The 20,803-nt window shown below is 48.7% G+C and overlaps 1 protein-coding gene and 1 pseudogene across 1 annotated transcript; both read left to right on the forward strand.

Annotated features, from left to right (window-relative positions):
* Positions 1–9,043: 9,043 nt before the first annotated feature.
* Positions 9,044–11,405, forward strand: LOC119291388 (cytochrome b561 and DOMON domain-containing protein At4g12980-like). The gene is made up of 2 exons (XM_037570139.1): positions 9,044–9,867; positions 10,634–11,405. The coding sequence occupies exons 1-2, from the start codon at positions 9,262–9,264 to the stop codon at positions 11,177–11,179; spliced, it is 1,152 nt and encodes a 383-aa protein (XP_037426036.1). The 5' UTR covers positions 9,044–9,261; the 3' UTR covers positions 11,180–11,405.
* Positions 11,406–16,323: 4,918 nt separating this feature from the next.
* On the forward strand, positions 16,324–18,101 carry LOC119292804 (annotated as a pseudogene).
* The last annotated feature ends 2,702 nt before the right edge of the window (positions 18,102–20,803 follow it).

Consider the following 20,803-nt stretch of genomic DNA (forward strand, 5'->3'; position numbering starts at 1 on the left):
TATATAGTACCATTTTTCTTGAAATTACTAACATGTTATCTTAGCGCATGCATCACATTCATTTACTTTTTGGTTTGCTATTTCTTTAACAGTTGAGAAATGTGCAATGCATGTTTGAGAAGCTTTAGAATATCCGGTTGCCATGTTTCATGGCAACAAAGAAATATCTAGAGCTAGACATCTAGGCTTAGATTTTTTGCAAGAGAATTCAATCGAGTAGATATTTCTGATCATAAATAATCCAAGGTCGAACTTGTCATAATCTACGAATATCGGTGTTGTATTCATAATAGGTGCCCCCTCCTTTCATTTAGCCAATCTACATAGCAAATGAGGATCCAGTAAGTACACGAGTGTGCTAGATATGGTCATGAATATGTAAAAGTTAAAATAGTTAGCCAATTTTGTACCATTGAATTAAGTCGGTTCTTCCTTAAGTGTAAGAGTGTGACCTTTTAATAGTGTGCATATCCTCACATGGGGTGTAGTGGAATCGCCAAAAGTTCTCTACGAAGATGTTACAAATGGACAATAAAAATATGAAGTCAGATAAAAACAAGTGACTTATAACTTTTATGACGGGTGCTTAAAGATTAACTTAGTTATATCAGCAAAAGTGTTACAAACCAACGAATGTTATGCAACTCATCCCATTAGGTTTATAAAATATATTTATATGGTGGATTAAAAGGTGGAAATCTAATATGGTGGAAACAATTTGGGTCATAGAAAAATACAAGAGAACATTACTTGGAAATAATTTGGTAATAATGTATTTATAAATTATGGAGGTGGTGGCAATATAAATTTTTTATGGGGTAAACTGATTGTAGCATTATTGCTATGAATACTAGAAATAAAATTTCCATAGTTGATGACAAATGCTAAAGAAATTATATACCATCATAAGTTCATGTTTATATAAACTATTTCTTGTTGTTATGAATTTTAATGTAAAAATGCATATGTTTTTAGTGATACTTGCAAAAAATTATGATTCACTATCTATAATTTACATTTGTTTATTGAACGGATTTCATTTTTTCATGAGTAAACTTTGATTTTTATTTTGTACATATTTCTTAAATTATAGAGTATTTCCAGGAATGTGTACAATTGTCCAGATTTATTTGGTGCTCGATACTTGATTGTTCCTCTGAGGGCTCACAATCTTAAAACTATACTCCCTCCTTTCCGGTTTATAGGGCTCAAATCTGCAATCTCATCAACCAATTTATAGGGCTTGCAAAAAAATCAGAAAAATCAGAAAAAATTTTGTGTGAAACATTGACAAAATTTCATCACCATATGACAAAAAAATCCAGCCATCTCTCCATAGCCTAATCCTTATTTTACTCCTACAAATAGAACATAGCCATATAAAAAATAAAAAGAGTCGGAGCACGTAGGAATGCCGACTACTACATAAGCCACGTCTGGCTGAGGCGAGCAGCAAGTGAGGGAGAGTATTTTGAAGTACAAGAACGTTGGGGTGGGACGCTAGTACTTAAACTAGGGTTGCTTCTTAGCGCTAATTTTGCGTTTTTCAGCAGTTAGTTGTAGCGAGTTCCTTGACCGCGTAAGGGCGATCCATCTTGATGACGAATTCCACGATAACGAGAAATAGAAATTAATCGTTCGATGTCTGCTCGTTCTCCCTGGCAAAAAAACGATGATCCACGAATGTTGTATGGTGATGAAATTTTGCAAGCCAACATACATTTTGTCAATGTTTCACACAATAAAAAATGCAGAATTTTTTATGTTGTTTTCCTTTTTTTTTTTGATTTTACTGTGCACTTGAGCTCACCTGAGCTGGAGTGTAGAACAGTTGCGTCCTCAATAGGTCAACAACATAATAATGGACTACTAACAATTAGGGGCTAGTGACACCCTTCAAGCATGGCAACTCTCCTAGTCGTAAATAATGTTTGTCGATCATATGAGATACAACATTATTTATGTTACATCACGTACTTTTTTTCTACCAACACCTCTGGGCACTCCCCACCCCCATCTCTATTCCGTTGGTACGTCACCGCCCCTCCCCCTTTACTGGCTCCGTCGGTGTGGGAATGCGGGGACGCCACGGTCTACCAGAAGGATATGTTCATTTGCCTGATTTGGGGTCTTTAGGTAGGTTCCCATTGTCCGTCGCTTCAGCCCTTCAAGCGGTGGTGGCAGCAGTGCTCAACAAGTATTTTATGGCAGCAACAGTTGTTCGGCGAGTACTATTTCCTCGAGCCTCCCCATCTCGTTGATGTATTTTCCCGGCGGTAGTTCGAACCGGTGAGATTATGGTCCACATGCTTTGTTGGCGCTGCGACATCGACGACTTCCCTTTGCAGTTCGGTCCTCCGGCTTCATCTCCGTCATGTCGGTGCAGCCTCCGCATGAGGCCTGTGAGATATAATATGTAGGTTTGACTCTTGGATCTATCATAGTTCTAGCGGTGATAGGACGTTGATCTGGCAAGACCGTAGCTTAGATGACTTCCTATTCGCGTTCAACAATGACAGACCGGCTCCGGCAGCGGAGCAACATGCGCCAGCAAAACATCAGCCCGTTCGGGAGGACGAAGGCAATTGAGCCCATGTACTTCAATATAACTTTTATTTGAAGAAGTGTTTATTCTGCTAGTTTGGTTAGGGCATGAACAACGGAAGCATCACTAGATGGTGGTCTCATGCCCTTCATGTAGGCTCGTATGCGTGAAGCCATCGTTTGATGCAACTCTCACCCAACAGAAGCATCAGCTACTAGGGTCCCATGTTTCTTCCTCTCTCTTACTTTTCCCATCTATTCTACTTTCCCTTCCTCGTTCATATACGCATCTACCAGAAGATAAACAATGTCCTGCTGCTAGTGCCCACCTTTTTCCTTTTCCCTAGCTTTTTCCCAGGAAGCACCCGCCTCTTTTGCAGGCTACACTAGTACTCTGCGAGGCAGCCATCCCTAACACCCGAACCTAGCTGGCCTGCGGGGCACTTGGTTGGGGCGACGCATTGGCCATGCCCTTAATACTAGACCTAAGTGCTTTTTTCGTTAAAAAAAATGTATCAGTTCTTGCATCACATGTATCTGTTCGTTTGTGCCGTTGTTGAAGAAAGCACGTGCACTTATCAACTGGTCCTTAGTACATAAAACAATTTTATATGGTTTGCTGATATTTATGTGTTCCTACTTCGCACCTTCGTTTGTCCACTGCTGCCTAGTCAGGCTGAGACAGAAGTATTGGAATGCTTGTCTGAACTGTCTGAAATATCTACGTACTAACATAATCTTAACGTAGAATCAGCCGGCCACCCTCACTAATATTGTTTACCGCTGTGGCAAGTTGAGGTCATCAGTGAACACGGCGTGCGCCATCTCAAGAATTAGTCCTGCTGAAAGCCTGGTCCTTCAAGTAGACACATGCTTTGTTATGTGGAGGATCTTGCTGCATACAGCCTATATCCCTAGCACTATTTGGTTAACAGAACGCATGGATGTTCTCCTTATGTAGATATACATCTCAGCGCATTTGTTCTTTCGGGACTGTACTACTTTCCAAGTTACCAGTATGATATCATATCTTCAAAGGGATTGTGCATACGGCCACCAACCATTCAAGTTTTGTCTCATCCCTCAAATTTTCCAGTTTTCTTCCATAGTTGAACATATCGTTGGCAGTTTGCCTGCATGGAGTTTTCACAGGGCTGCTGGAATAGACTGTTGGCTTATCAAATTCACAGATATTTACAGCCAGAATATATAGTAGGATTTCTGATTTGACCGAGAGATGAGGCGAGCAGGTTGTCACAATGCCTTCATTTTTCTCCGTCGAGTTTCATTGGGTAGTACTCGCAAGTTAATAAGGGCAGGTGGAAACGGACGTCTGCCGAGTAATTCAATTGCGTGCAACGGCGGTAAAGACTAAAGATGGCCACATGAACATCGGAGAAGGATATCTCCTGCGCAAAAGCGTGGCGTGATACGTAGACGTAGAGGCTTTGGAGAACTTTTACCTGGTGCGGTTGACAGCCTGACACTTGCTCTTGAGTGTTGTGGTTGCATCACGCGGAGAAAAAGACCGATCCGAGTTAATTATAGTGTTAAAAAGGGCTCAATTATGGTGAAAATGACCGCCATTGATCGTACTGCTGGCTTTGCTTAACTCAAAGTGGGTTTGCTCATGCGTGAACCGAAGTACGTAGTAGTACAAGCGTACTGCTTTCTGAACATTCTTGAACTGAAGCACAGGCGGTCGTACTTCGTTCCGAACAAGAATGGTATGGATGTACTTTCAGTTCGTGGAGCACCGTAAGTTTTTTCTTGCAACCAATTTGCAGCGCGCAAGTGTAAATCCTGGCCAAGTGCGAAAATTCATTGCATTCGAAAAATATATACATGCACAAGTGTACTAAAATCCAGCAATTATAAACCAAGGCGACTTTCCCGGCGAAAGGCTCCAGGTTTGCGGTCGCCGCGGCGGTTCCTTCCTTGGTTGGCTCTCCCTGTGGTCTGAACCCTCAAATGAGTCAGCCTCAGCAAGTACATGCAGTCAGATTCAGGAACCAACACACGGTCGACGTACTACGTCCATGCAACAGGGAGTACTCCTCCATGCAAACGAGTCCCCACTTCCCAGAGTTATCCTGACCAGTCAAAGGTGCGACCGGGTCAACGACCCACCCACTGTGCCTTCGGCCCTGTTTGTTTCATAAGTCCTAGGATTTTTTTAAGTCTCAACTTATAAGTCATAAGTCCCTGGCTGTTTGTTTACATCGACTTATAAGTCTCGAGTCCCTGCCTGTTTGTTTACAGGGACTTATAAGTTGATAAAACACTTGTTCACATAACCGAAGTTCAGAGACCGTGCTCGGCCTCCTCCGCCCTGAGACACGGGCCTCCCACGAGCAGCTCCAGTAGGAGGAAGACCATGGCCGGCGGACTGGTCGAAGAGGAGTTGCTGGTACGAGCCCAACTCCGGGAAGTCGTCGACGTTGTGGTTGAGATCCAAGAATCCTATTCCCCTCCCGAGATTTCCCCCGGCGGATGAGCCCTGCGATGCCTGATGATGCGTGTGGAACGGAGACAAGAAGGGGATCCGGTCGTCCTCGTCGTCGGCCATGGCGGCGGCGGCTCTGGGTACTGGGGGCGGCGGCGGTTCTGGGTACTGGGGGCGGCGGCGGCGATTGGAGCAGAGGGGCGATGCGGGGAAGGTGCGGGGCGGGGAAGGAGCGAAGCGATGCGGGGAAGGTGCGGGGCGGGGGATCGATGGAAAAGTCCCAATAAGCTCCTCCCTGAGAGTCTTATTTGATAAGTCCCAGATCACCACAATAAGTCCCAATAAGTCCTTTGTGTTTGGTTTGGATGGGACTTATAGGGACTTTTTTAAGTTCCTAAACCAATAAGTCCCTGGAAACAAACATCCTCTTCGCCCGCACAACCAAAGCAAGCTGCAGTGCAGCTTCAGATGTCACTGTCTATGTCTGGTTCAACCATACGTACATGCATGCATGCATACATACGGTCCGCTAATAATACCGACGGTACGCGTGCGCAGTCAAAGCATAGTAGATATGTAATACGGTACAAGCCGACATAATGCGCGCGGAAATGTCAGGCATGCACACAACATCTCTCACCAGATCCACTGCAAAAATAAAATGAAAAGCTCGCCAGTCTCACTAAGACGATGGACGTACTGGTCTCTGCGGTTAACATTGGACGAGTTGAACGAGTCACTCGCGAGTGCCCCTGAGTTCTGGAAGCCGGTCACAAACGCGTGGTAGGCCTCCATACGGCACCCGAAAAAACGCAGTGAAAACCCTGCAATATTTTAGCAGGAAGATGACAGACAGGTGAAAAGTGGGAAGCCTCGTGGCTGTCTCCGGCGGCGTCGTGTGCCGAGTGCGCGTTCTGCGTGGGCATGGGACACGAACCCGTCGTCGACTCGACGGGCGTGCCCAGAGCAGAACAGGATAAACTATTGGAAAGAACACATGTTGGTATTGCCTGTGGCATAGGAAAAGGATCGCGGGACGGCGACGGAAGGAAGGTTGACCCAGGCTGCGCAGCCTTGAACTTGCTGCGTGTGCTACCTAATCCTCAAATAATCTTCAACCACTCCTGGCAACTCGGCCGCAGGCGACTAGGCCACAGCCCACTGAACGTGGAAAAAGTTGAGGCCATGCGCCTTGTCGCGCTCTGTCAGGCGAACCCTTTATGCCCAACATGCTCCAGCGCGACGGCGCACACAGGGCACGCGTGCACGGCCATCGATGACGCAGATTATTAGCACTGATATCTTCCTTTCAAAATGTTAATTAATCCCCTAAGGGCATCTCCAACACTAAGCCGCAAAACGGACACTCCATCCGTCCATGGACCAAGGGACCAGTCCGCGGACATGGATGCGAAAGCTGGTCATCCAAAGCTATTTGCATATAATCCGGTCCAAACTTTTTTAAAATCCGCACGCTCAAATAGCCACATATATAGTGTAGATTCAAATGCAATCGTAGTTCTAACTTTTAAAAGTTTAAACACTACACTCTAACATTGTTATCTTCTTTAACCGCTAACAGATGCTCAATCCGAACTTCCTTCAATTGCCCGTGAGTTGCTCGATGCTGAATTTGTTAATGTATTTGAACAAACTCTTCAAGTATGACCGGATTTATGAAAGTTCGATAGGATCACTAATGTTCTCAAATTCAAGACCTATGGCAGCATCCTCACCTCATCATCCATGATCACGTTGTGCACATGCAGGTCATCACCTTCCACAAGGTCTCTGAATCTCGTTGTTTAGTAGGTCCACAAACAACTGCAAAACATGTCTGCAGAACTTCAAATGCTCTCTCAACATCCTTTCTAGCTGCTTCTTGTTTTTTAGCAAAGTTTGATTTTTTTTCCTGGCCAATTGGATTAGAGATGGTGTTGACAAAGGTAGCCGGTGGATGATAGATTTCGTCAACTAGATAGTAGGCTATATTGTACTCATTGCCCTCATTGACAATATAGTGGCAAGGAGGAGCTTTTCCTTCAATCAGCCTAGCAAACGATGATGATCGCTGCAGCACATTGATGTCGCTGTGATACCCGGGCATGCCAAAGAAAGCGTGGCAAATCCAAAGATCTTTTGATGCAATTGCTTCCGACGTGTTTGGTTCCCCGCTTCCATTTTCCCTCCATTGCATGTGTTGTTGAGTTGGGCCTGGTTGAGGAAACAAAAAACCAACATCCGCACCTCCTTTGGTTGCCTGCATTAGGGGGTCGGTTTTGGCATGGTGTTTCATGTCCTACACTGGCTCGACTCATTCAACTACACGATGTTTGGTTGCACGCAGGTTGGGAGGTGTGTTAACCTTGTACCCTATGTGGTGAGCTTACCTGCTACACCTTACACATGACATCGAGCACTTCAACGCCACAACATTGCAATCGCGACGAACTGGATGATGATGATGAAGTTCTTCAGCGCAAACTGACGACCCACCTTGCCAACTTGAACACTGGCGCACGCCTGTTTGAGCATATCATTGGAGTAAGCATCCTCTACCACCTGCCTAGTCTAAAACCCTCTGTTGCAGCTATTCCTGAAACCTGACACTTGTTCATTGCATGCTTCCCATGAACTGTAAGAACACCACATACCATTTGTCCTAGCATTGCAAAAGAGTAACTGTTCAAGGAACAAGCAATGGAGCAGAAGAGCAATAGTAAGTATGCATGATCATATGGCATATCAAGTTCAACCTAGCCCTACTATGGTGTCATCCTACCACCGCATCCAAAAAAGGGTGTAATCCTACCACTGCAAGTTCACCATCCAAGTGGTCTGATTCCATGAGGTGCCGCTAAAGTCTCTGAGCTTAGACACTTGAATCCATCTAGCTCTTCACTTCCCGAGGTGGTTGTAGACCTGGGTGGAGTTCACCTCCTGCCCACATAATTCGAACACGTGCTTCGCAACGGTGTTCAAGTGCACCTCGTTGAAGCCCTTGTGAGTCCTAACCTCACTAGATATGAGCTCACACATATTGTTAAACACGAATGTGGACATGAACGGCTCCACTTCATGTTGTTCCCGTACCATCCTTTTTTGCCTTCGCGGGTGCCGTTTGTGCTTGTATATGTACTCCATATTCAAATCCATTGCTTCAAAGAGGGTCATAAATTTTTAGCACGGGCATTCTCCAAATAGTTGTCGGGCATGGTGAGTATCGTAGGAGTGGATGGTACCTGTGTGGCGGTAGGAGAAGAGGTGTGAAACGACGGTTGAGGAGAAGCGGCGTGGAGCCCAGGTGTACCGTTGGAGGTGACGGTCTCTTTGAGTTTCGGCAGGGGTGTGGCGGGGCGGCCGGGATGGTGGAGGGGGAAGGCAAGAGAGAAAAACAAAAGGAGAGAAAATAAAATGATGGAGGTGCAGGGCCCGGGAGAGGTTTTGGTGGGTTTTTAGGTGGCCGGGGTGTCGGAGTCCTACATGTCTGCTATCCGGACTCCCACACAGTCCCTCAGTTTGTCTCAGGTTTGTGAGAAAAATGTGTCTGAACCGCTCGACGGACTGATACACGACCATGTTGAACGGCTAAACATTCCGACCGCGCAGTCCAGACGGTTGCCTGCAGTTGGAGGGTCCACCCCAAGACGACCGAAATGATAACAGCAAGAAAGGAAGAAATTGTCCGAAGAACCGTACTGGAACGGAATGAATCCCTTTGCACAGCATCTATTCTTTCGTACAGGCATTTCCTTTTGTGCTGGAACAGTGGGTGCCTTCGCAAGCTCACGCTGCGGAATATGCCTTGCCGCTCTCTTTCTCAACTCTCAGAAAATAAAAATAAAACAGTTTGCACTTTGCAGCGGGCATACAAGCCTAGACATCATAGGAGGAAACGGTCTCCCCCGCGCCCGGCCTAGAACTTTCAACGGAGATATGAACTGTACAGCCTCGGTTATTCAGCGCCTTTTTTTAGACGAGAGAAGGTTTATCGTTCAGCAGCCAAGAAGACTCTGTCCGCTGAAAAAAACACCAGTCCCGCGTCCCGGCATGGAAGTTTCCACCCGCACGGCAGCCTCCCCAACAACCGCGCCCTCTCGTCGCCGGCCGGTACATATACCTCCTCCCCCCGCCTCCTCCTCTCACCACCACCAGCTCCCTCTGCTCCACCACCTCCTCCGCCTCCCGCTCTCCATTTCGCACCTCCAACCAGAACCCGCCGGAAGCAAAACATACGTGCTCTGCCGCGTGCTCTGACCTCTATCGCTGCCATGGCGCGACCAGGCCACTCCACGGCGTGGCTCCCTCTCCTGGTGCTCCTCTTCGCGGCGGGCGCGACGGCGCAGAGCTGCCTCTCCGCGACCTTCACTGGGGGCCGGACGTTCCTCAAGTGCAACCAGCTGCCCGTGCTCGGCGCCAGCCTCCACTGGACGTACCACGCCGTGAACGGCACGGCCGACATCGCCTTCCGGGCGCCGTCCGGATCCGACGGCTGGGTCGGCTGGGGCATCAACCCCAGCGGCGGCGGCATGGCCGGCAGCAACGTGTTCATCGCCTCGCAGACCAGCGGCGCCGTGTCCGTGCTCACCACCATCCTCAGGAACACGGCCCCCACCCTCGACAACACCGCCCTCTCCTTCGACGTGCCCGTCCCGGCCAGCGCCGAGTACGCCGGCGGCGCCTACACCATCTACGCCACGGTGGCGCTGCCGGGCAACACCACGTCGCAGAACACGGTGTGGCAGGCCGGGCCGGTCTCCGGCGGCCGCGTCTCACAGCACTCCATATCGGGGCCGAACGTCCAGTCCGTCCAGAGACTCGACTTCCTCTCCGGCACCAGCACCGGCGGCTCCAACTCCAGGCTGCACCGCCGTAACGTAAGTTTTCTCTCTTCTCCTCCACCTGCCCTGCCGCCGCCGGCTGCCGCCCTGTCTCTCTGTCTACAGCTTGATTCGTAGTTTAATCAAACAACTCTATCTAGTAAACAAAGACAAATTCTAGCAGTATATATGCTCTTGGTTTTCTTCAACGGCTCAATGCTCGATTCGCTGTCGAATTGTTTACATGTTAGGTAAGTTATCATAAGCCATCAATCGGATGGCGACATTGTTTATGATCAACTAATTAGTATTTCAGACCATAAAAGTTCAGTATAGTTGGAGATAATGATCGAGAGCTGGTCAGTTCATATAATTTGGACGTGACATGTAAAGAAGGCCTAGGATTTCAATAATACGACTTGATTTGATGGGTTCAGCGATCTGATCCACTGATAGTGATGGCGATAAACCTCCCCTTTTGCTCAAGCGTTCCATGAGGAACGATGGTCAAACTCAACTCTGAGAAGCAACAAGTAGCTTGCTAGCTGGGGGAGCTGCACCTGCACCAAACCTCTGAATTTTCACCACCCCAACTTGATTAACTAGTAGTACTACGTAATATATTAATATTATGACGCAAAAAGTTAGCCGCCTAGAGCTGTTCAATCATGGACGCACTTGATCATTTGATCATAAAACATTGCAAGTAGAAGAGTAATTCACTACGTATACTATTTTTTGACCAATGTTCCTCTTCTTGATTGAATTTGGTCACAGTCTCATTATTAATTTCTTTCTAACCATGTGATTCATCCACAAACAGCTCCACGGAGTGCTCAACGCCGTCGGATGGGGCATCTTGATCCCACTCGGCGCCATGATCGCGCGCTACCTCCGCGTGTTCGAGGCGGCAGACCCGGCGTGGTTCTACCTCCACATCACCTGCCAGATCTCCGGCTACGTGCTGGGCGTCGCCGGCTGGGGCCTGGGCCTGAAGCTGGGCAGCGAGTCCAAGGGCCTCACCTACACCACCCACCGCAACATCGGCATCGCCATCTTCTGCCTGGCCACACTCCAGGTGTTCGCGCTCTTCCTCAGGCCCGACAAGAAGAACAAGTACCGGGTCTACTGGAACGCCTACCACCACTCCGTCGGCTACTCCGTCATCGTCCTCGCCGCCGTCAACATCTTCAAGGGCCTCAACATCCTCAAGCCGGTCACGGGCTGGAAGACGAGCTACATCGTCATCCTCGCCACGCTCGCCGGCGTCGCGCTCGTCCTTGAGGCCATCACCTGGGCCATCGTCCTGCGCCGCCGCAAGCGCAACCAGGCCTACGGCGGCGCCAACGGGACCGGCGTGCAGCTATGATCGTCGGGATCGGCGTGCAGTTTTGATGCTGCGATATGTTGTGTTTGAGAGATTCCATGTTTTTATCTTACTTTTTCTCTAGTAGATCTTTTTCTTCTTCTTCTTTTCCGACTTCTTTGCTGGCATTGTATACATTCTTTCCTCGAGCTGATGTATGATTACTTTCATTTGTATGCATAGTGTATGTATGTATGGTTTCGATTTACATATGGCCCCGTCATTGCTTCGTCGTTGATGCCGTGTTTTGATCGCGGACGTGATAACCCAATTGGACTTTCGGCCAACGTCGACTTCAACCATCCATGCATGCATCGGTCAGACGGGAAAACAGGGGAGTCTTCTAGAGGGGCGACAACGCCATCAGCTCATCGCCCATAGCGCAACGAAAAATCAGGACCCTCACAAAATTAACAAATTTAACCTCAAAGCGATAGTATTTCATAAGTTAAATTGTTTTTAAAAGTATTTCATGAATTAAACTATTTTCAAAAGTATTTCACTCCGCTGACCCTTTTGTGCAGAGTCTGACAGCCAGGCATTGCACTCTACTTGCAGCGCCTTGTTGTCAGGCGCTGCACATTAAGGGTCAATTTGGTGAAATACTTTCAAAAACAGTTTACTTTGTGAAATAGTTTCACCCCGAGGTCAAATTTGTGCCTTTTACCCAGGACCCCCTCTTCTTGTCTTGTCTTCGAGTTTGACAGCTTCATAACCTCATAGGGCCTGGGCTGCACGGAGAGTGTAGGGATCGCGAAAACGACGGTTTAAGACGTACTCGACCCAATCTGACCGTTTGTTCAAAAGATCTCGTGAAACAAATTGCTGATGAGGTGGGATAACTAAGACGTTTGAACGGCCGTAATAAGGCCGCATGAAAATGAAGGTGAGATTAGTTTTTCAGTAAGTCGATGTGCCAGGTGGAAGACTATATGCTACGTTGACAAACGAGTGAAGTCTATTTTAAACCTTGAATTCATACGGCTGGTCGGGATCAAACCCTAACATTTCGATCCCTGAAATCTGTACCCTATACTTATCGATCCCGGTCTATTTTAACCCTGGATTCGGTTATATGCCAGTTTGGTGTGTTAGGAAAATAATGATCCCGGTCAGGATTATTCTCTTCTCTCACTGAGTACATGGGTCCACCTCTCATATTCATCTTCTGCTTATTCTCTTCGTCTCTGTCTGTAGGAATCGCAACTCGTGCTCAAGCCCAGCCAGCCGGTGTCCACGGCAACGGGGAGCAGGGTGTGGTGCTTGTCCTCGTGAGTGTGCGACGGCAAGGGAACGCCTCCCGCCAGCCTCCCTCGACATCCGCACAGCCATGCCTCGCCATGCGCTAGGCCATGGACAATTCAGGGGTGCTCCACCGCCAGCCCCTCCTTTCTGTTGGAGTTAAACATGGCATAACCCGGCGCTGATGTGTGTCTTGGGTCTGTTGACTAACTAGGGCAAGTAGCAACCTAGTGCACGTCCCGGTGGATTGACAAAAGGAGATCGTGCCACTAGGAATCAAGGAACAAGGCAGCCGGAGTTAGTGCTAGCTTTGTACTACGTTGCGTCCGGCTAGGAGAAGCTTCGTCGTCCTCGTCACACCACGAGAGCTGCAACGGTTGTTCCACGGGACGGCAGCAGGCCTGGGCGCGACCATCGACGGGCTGCTGCAGGCGTTCGCGTACAGCGAGCTGTCCGGCTCCAACACAAAGGGGGCGGCTGTTCAACTGCTTCGTCTGCCTCAACAAGTTCGCTGCTGACCAACGCCTCCGCCGTTATGCGGCCGCCCGCTCCACCATCTTAGGAGAGAGAGAGGAGGGGAATTGGGGATAAGATGGAGACTGGAGACTGGAAATGACATGCGGGCCAGTGTTGTAAGTGAGAGTACAGATTAAGCCCGGTCGGGATCATCTCTTTCATATTGCGCCAAACAGGTTTCAGGTTGAAATTGACCGGGATCAGTGAGTACAGGGTACCAACTTTAGGAATTGAAAAGTTAGGGTTTAATTTGGACGAGCCATATGAATTCAAGGTTTAAAATAGACTTCACCCGTTAACAAACACTAACGTGCAATACTTTTTTTTCCCGCAACTTAAAAAAAACGTGCAGTACTATTTGTGATGTAACCTTCTGCTGTTCCGCGCGAGGCAGACATATAATCGTTTTTTCCAAGTTGAGCATGCCAATGGTAAACTGCCCTTGCATTCTACTCCCTCCGTTCCTAAATATAAGTCTTTGTTGAGATTGCACTATAAACCACATACGGATGTATATAAATACATTTTGAGTGTAGATTCAACTATTTTGCTCCGTATGTAATCCATAATGAAATTTCTATAAAGACTTACATTTAAAAATGGAGGAAGTAGAGTGCATGGCAAAGGGAGTATGCGAGCATGATGCTCCGTAGATATGTCACTACTTAGAAACAGCCCGCGCAGGCCCTTGGAGGGTCCTGTATGAAAACAGTAGATGAAACATGCTAACCATATATCCATATCGATTGATAGCGCGACAATATCTAGAAAATTCCTTAACATAAGGGATGGGACAACGTATGAGGAACGTATGGCCTGGTGGAAGAAGAATCGGTCGCCATGTAATCGAGCAGTCGCCCGCAGCCACGATGAAGAAAAGCCCAGCAGTCGCGCGAGAGACGTTTAAAAAACTTCCGCCCCTCTTTCGTACAAGATCACAAAAGACAATGTTTTATGGACTTGTGTCGAGGAGCGAGATGGGAGAACGATAGGCAGTGCAATGCCGAGGACATCTTTGTGGACGAATTGTACTCCTTTCGTTTCAAAATAAAAGGTACATTGATTTTTTTTAAAGTCAATCATTTCTATGTTTAATCAAGCTAAAAATAATATCAACCTCTAAAATACTCTTCCCGTTCACAGCTGTAAGCTGTTTTAATTTTGTTCTGAATAGGATGTATACAGAAAAGTTTTAGTGTGTTTGTTCACTCATTTTAATCCGTGCGTAGTCAATAGTAAGATATTCAAAACATTTTATATTTGTGAAAGAAGGGAGTATGAAATAAATAAAATATGAAATCATGAAAAGTACCTTTGGAATGATAGCAAGCCAATACTTTTTCTACAAATTTGACCCAGCATGAAAAGTTTGACTTTCAAAATTATAGTACATCCTATATTTTATATTGGATTTTCAAAACAAGTGAAGTTCGCTGGGAGGGCAAGACAAATCAAACGTTTTCATGTCAATTTGTATTGTCTGTGGATGGGAAATTTCTTTAGTATGAATGAAAAATCCGCCCAGTTCAGGTTTTTCACTAGGTTTTGTCGTGCTTGCTAAAGAAATTTGCCGTTTTCATGACAACATAAATTATCATAAAAATATTCCTCTTTTATAGTATTTTAGATGGACGAGGTAGTACTTTGGGACTACCAAAGTACTCCCTCCGTTCACTTTTATAAATCATTTCAGACAATTTTTTTCTTGAATACGCACAAGCATGCGTATCATATATTCATAGAAGAAGAGCCTAAATGGCTGATACAACTCCTTTGGGCAATGTGCCACCCCGAGAGGTTAACACCCACAATCACCATGACAACATCAGCAACTAACACCCTTGCCCAAACTCAAGCCAAACAATGGCGAAAAGTACGGACACAGAGCACACAAGCCGCGTCCCCCGGTATCAAACACCTCATAACACGACAAGCCACCTAACCAAACTAGATCAACGCACTCTCCACCGATGGTGCCTAGAAGATCGGCCAGTGGACAGCGGGAGCTAGCCTGACTCAAAGAAGACGTCGCCGATGAGGCGTCAATGCTGGAGTACATAGCGCCCCGGATTCTCATGTCCACAATAACATCCCGCACATGACAACCCTGCACCCCAAGCCACACCGCCGAGGCGAGCGAGACAACTCACCAGCTGCGTAGCACTCCAAGCACCTAGGCAGCACCTCCAAGAAGGAAACGGCGCCGATACGCCGCCGCTGCCTGGCCGGTGAACCGAGCCTAGAGTTTCCTCCGGGGTCAGTAGAGCGGATGGACATGGCCATGACAACGCCTTCAAGGAGGAGACGACGCCCACGAGCGTCGCCGTTGCCCGCAGCCATAGCCGCGCCAGATTTCTCCTTGGTCACGCCCATCATCTCCGGAGCTCAGCAAACTGGAAGTGGGGGGCAAAGTTGCCACCTTGGGCCATCACCGTGGAGAGGGGAACCGAATGCCGCCACGCCACTGTCCGCAGACCACCACGCTGCCTAGTAGGCGCGTCCACTACAGCCCCTGGTCAAGGAAGACCAATGCCCGCCTCCACCCGCCACATCCCCGCCGTCCTCATGGCCAGGGACATCAGCGCCTCCGCCGGGACGCCGCAACACCTCCGCCGCAACTCCCGACCAGTCACCTCGACGTGCCTCCGCTCCGGGGAGAAGAGAGCGAATCCGCCTCAGTCTGGGGCCGCCCCCCCCAGCGTACCAGCACCGGATCACCCGCCGACGGCAGCCCCGATGGTGCCCGCGTAGCCCAGGCGGCCAGATCTGGCCGAGCCAGACCGAGCTAGCCCGACGGCCCCGCGCAGCCTTCACACCTCGGCCAGGCGCTAGCGGGAGCAGCAGGCCGCGCCGCCCGCCAGCGCGCCGACACGCCCCGCCGCCAGCGCGCTGCCACCACCCGATGCAGACGCCCGCGTCTGCCGACACCGCCCGTGGGGAGGAGATGCCCCACCGCCCCCGACGCCGACCGGGCTTTGCCGAACGGCGCAACCAGGCGGCGGCGAGGAGAGGGCAGGGGAAGGGGGAGCTTGCCTGGCGGCGCTAGGGTTTGCCCTCCCGGTCGCCGCGCGGGAGGGGAGGGAAGGGAGCCCTTACAACATTCATTTCAGACAATTAAAAATAAGCTACTTTACACCTTGTCTGAAATGTCTTTCAAGGCCTTATAAACATGAAACAGAGGAAGTATTTTGGTTGTAATGAAACATTACTAATTATATATGCAACTTTGCAGCTCATGCTAATTACTCCCTCCGTAAACTAATATAAGAGCATTTAGAATACTAAAATAGTGATCTAAATGCTCTTATATTAGTTTACAGAGGGAGTATGTTGTTGTTCCCTTGAAAACAATATGTTCTTGTGAAAGCTATCTGGAGCGTTATTTGCCCATGTGCTGTGTTCCTGCTCCACTCCACGGACAGCACGCGGTGCTGAAAACCCTCGTCCCCACCGAGGCGATGCCGCCGCCGCCGGCGGCGGCCTTAAGCTTGGGCAACTTCGGGGTCGCGGTGATGAACGAGAAGCTGCTCCACGGGCATGACCTACACGACATGGATGCGCTCTACCGCCGCTTGCTGAACCGCACCCACCACACCCACGCCGACCCGCCCGTCTCCGCCACCGCTCGCCTCTCCGCCCTCTCCCCCGACGACGCCGTCGACCGCGTCAGCCGCCTCCCCGATGCGCTCCTCCGCCACATCGTCTCCCTCCTGCCCGTCAAGGACGCCGCGCGCACCGCCGCGCTCTCCCACCGCTGGCGCGGGGTCTGGCTCTCCGCCCCGCTCGTCCTCGTCTACGCTGATCTCGACCCCGCCACCTCCGCCCTGTCCCGCGTGCTCGACGCGCACCCGGGGCCCTTCCGCTGCGTCCACCTGATCAAGAGCTGCACAGAGGAGTTCCATGGCCTGCTCACGCGTTGGCTTGAGCTTCTCGCCGCCAAGGGCATACTGGAACTCGTCATCCTCAACCGCTGCTGTCCGTTCGACGTCATCCTCCCCTGCACCTTCTTCGGCATGGCCACCCTCACCCAGCTCCACCTCGGCTGCTGGAAGTTCTCGGACACGGCCGGCCTCCCACGCTCCGCCTCTTTCCCCAAACTCCGTGAGCTCGGGCTCTGCAACATCCTTGTAGAGAGCAGGGATTTGGACTTCATCCTCGACAGGAGCCCCGTGCTGGAGACGCTCAGTGTCGAAGGTAATTTTTTCACGCTTCGGCTCCGCCTTGTCAGCCAAAGCCTTCGGTGCGTGCAGATAATCGGATCCTTCTTCGAAGAAATCTTCGTGGTGAACGCCCCACGCCTTGAGCGGCTCATCAATCTGGAAGGCTGGACCCATGATAGCAGTCGCACCAAGGTGAAGATTGGCCATGCCCCCAAGCTGCGCTTGTTGGCTTACTTGGATTTGGACCCAGGAAATCAGGTCCTAGAGGTTGGCAACACCATAATCAAGGTGCCTCATCTTGTTCACCATAAATTCCTAACTGATCAATTTAAATTTGCGATCTTTCTTTTCTTAATTGGCTGCATTGCAATGTGATTGCATTTCCAGTCTGGGATAAGGGTGAGCCCAAGAACCATGTTACCAAGTGTGAGAATCCTGTCTTTGGAGGTGCATTTCGGAGTACGCAATGATGCCAAGATGATTCCAATGTCCTCAGATGCTTTCCTAATGTTGAGACGCTCCACATCAAGGTCTTCTTTTAGCCTTCATTTGCATAATGTAATAGCATCATGTTGCTAATTTCTGCCGATAGCTGATGAACTGTATGTGCTTTTAATTGATCGAACTTTCAGTCTGGAAAGCCTGATCAATCCACTGGCAAGCTCAACCTAAAGTTCTGGCACGAGTCTGGTACCATAGAATGCATCCGGTCGCGCATCAAGCTGCTGGTTTTCCATGATTTCCGAGGGGGTCGGAGTGAGCTCGCCTTCCTCAAATACTTCTTTGAGAGTGCATTTGTACTGAAGGAGGTGTCGATCCGGTTGTCCGCTGGCTTCACTTCGGCGGAGGAGGTGCATTCCAAAGTGGCGAGTCTGCGGTCCAGGAAACGGGCCAGCGAAACCCCCATAGTGCGGGTCACTGGCTGGTCTGAACCTCAAGGAGGTTTCATCCAGAGCTTCAGGAGAGGATCTAATTTTTCTCTTCAGGGTCCTTTTGCGAACTACTGAAGTCACAGTAGGTGCCTATGTATTTCATCATGCATGCAACATTAATGTTGTTAAGATTTGTTTTTACTGTTGAATATTTGCCCGTTCTCTTGTTTCTTCTAGCACATGATTAGCTTAAGTGTCAAAGTTAGTAGTATCAGTGTTGATGAACACAACTACCATTCTGTGGCAACCATTGTTGTTCGGCTGGCAATTACGGACCACTGTACCTCTGTTTCATGTGATTTTCTTAGATTGCTGTGTGGTCTTCAGGGATTAGAGATTATGATAAACAGTAAGCAGTCACGTCACTGCACAGTTATCTCCACTGATTCTTATGACACTGAGCGAATAATCTAGTTTCTTGAAATGCATTTTTGAGTCAATATCCTCATGATCCCTGTAACTGAATAATCAGTTGAACTGATCTGACACTCACGCGGAGTTCTGACCTTAATTTTTCATGTGCATAACTGCATATAGATATAGGCGACACCCAGACACAAATCCCTGCATATGGAAGGATCACCAATTAAGGTATTAAAGATAGTCAGCTTCCATTTTAGATACTTTCCTTTTTCTGTTTCATTTCCTTCTAAAATAGTATCACTGCCCAAGGGCACCTGATAGAAACCGTGAACAAAACCATTTCATGGCTAGTTCTGAACGCATACATATAATTTACCTTTTTAAACATATACAGTGAACTCCAAATTCCATCCAGAATGCTGAAGCCATGCGATCGATAATGTCCAACTTCCTCCACATAAATGTTTTTTTAGAGGAAAGGGCCACAGCCCCTGCTCCATTATTCATAACGAAGCAAAGATATGTTTATACAGAAGTAGCAAGCGGAAGCCAGCAGCTCACTGCTTCAGCCAAAAGCACCACACAGGCACTAAAGAAAAACACACACAACTAGCCCTGACAGAGTCAACTCAAAAGCAACAACACAAGAAGGCTCTCACAGCCAAATAAATTCAATATTACAACACCCACAGCTAAGACATCAAGACGATGGCATTTTTTTTAGAGTTTTTTGACGTGTTTTCAATCCAGCTTCTGGCTGATCTTCATAAGGCCTCCCAACTTCAGCCAGGATCTGGCCACATCAGAAGAGGATGGCTTCTTGCCAGCAGCTCCAATTCTGCCGGGCATCTCTCCAGCCTGCCTTTGACATGGCCTGAGGTTAGGCATCCCCATGTAGATAAATTCAGCGCTGTTTTTCGCCATATAGCCTGCATTCCAGGCCAAGCAACATAATTGAAAACCATGTCATTTCGGGTTTTCCAGATAGCCCACAAACCCACTGCATGAATGATATTAATTGCAGCGAATCTTTCTCCTCTAGACCAACAGGAAGAGAAAGACATCGTATTGATGTCCCCTTCATATCCAACTAGTCTAGATACATCTTTCCAGAATTCCACAGCAATGGCACACCCAAAAAATAAGTGATGGCAAGACTCCAACTTTGAGCAGAATACACAGGTTGCATAAGGTATATCCTGTCTTTTGCCTAGGTTATCTCTAGTGAGAAGCTTATTATTAGCTAGGAGCCACAAAAAGTATTTGAATCCTAGGTGGGATCTCAACAGCCCAAACAGCAGGGGTACTAACTGGCAACACTCCCCTGAAGTTAACAAATTTGTAAAAGGATTTAACTGTATAAATTCCTTTGGAATTCATATTCCAAACTAGGGAGTCACCCACATCAGTGTACAGGATAGATTTAGCAATCTACAGGAGCTCAAACCAAAGATTCATAAATTCCTGGTCAAAGCATCTTCTAAAAGTAATTTTTAGATTGCTACCATCCCAAGCATTATCAACAGTTATATTATGCTCATTAGCTAAATTATACAAATCCCAATATTGAGTAGCCAAGGTAGCATTATCGAAAAAGGCTTTCGCCCCGCTTTATATATAAAGCAATGACCCTCATACAACCGAACCATACAACACATCACCCAAACACACATAGAGCAAGATACAAAGGTGCCGGAGATCAGCTAAGCCAACTCGAAGCGGACAACGGATGTACAACAATCATCACTACGAAGATGACGGAGCCCTCCACCAAGAACAAGCCACTGTGAAGAACATAGCTGACCGCAGACGAACCACGAGCTTCAAGGTAGTGCCTTTAGGAAGGGCACGACACCGGAGCGCCGACACCACCCGATCCAAAGATCAAGATTTTCATCCGGAGCAACACGGAGAATCAGGAGAGACCGCGACGGAGCCTACAGGAAGGGGACGATGCCCTCGGACGCCGCCACCGTCGGTCTGACCGTGGTCAGACAAGGATTTCACCCTGGTATACCTCTCCATATCCGATCACCACCGGTCGCCTAGCCCGAGCCACCCCGCCGCCCACGCGACCAAGGTCACCAGTCCGCACCCGAGCTGCAAGCTCTGCTCACGAACACCGCAGCTCCCACCGCAGAGCCGCCGCCCTGCCACCCGACACCCTCAACGACCGCCCAAAGGAACGAATCACCACCACCAGCAGACCCCCACCATCGTTGGAGCCGCCAGCGCCTCGACAGATGGAGCCGGGGGCAACCAGGCCAGGGAGAAGAGGAGGGGCAGAGCGGTGCGAGACCTCGACTGGCACACCCCTGCGCCGGTGACGGGTGGGCAGACCACCCATCCCTCTAGCCAGCCTCCTCAAGTTGCCCCTACAATGCCCCACGACGGCCTTCAGATCAGATCAGCGA

This window comes from Triticum dicoccoides, chromosome 4B, assembly GCF_002162155.2.
Source record: "Triticum dicoccoides isolate Atlit2015 ecotype Zavitan chromosome 4B, WEW_v2.0, whole genome shotgun sequence".
In the NCBI taxonomy this organism is placed as follows: domain Eukaryota; kingdom Viridiplantae; phylum Streptophyta; class Magnoliopsida; order Poales; family Poaceae; genus Triticum; species Triticum dicoccoides.

Excerpts from the sequence above, each read along its gene's own strand:
- LOC119291388 (XM_037570139.1), top strand. The coding sequence starts at position 9,262 with ATGGCGCGACCAGGCCACTCCACGGCGTGGCTCCCTCTCCTGGTGCTC. Across the intron at positions 9,868-10,633 it reads CCAGGCTGCACCGCCGTAAC|CTCCACGGAGTGCTCAACGC; the intron begins GTAAGTTTTCTC and ends ATCCACAAACAG.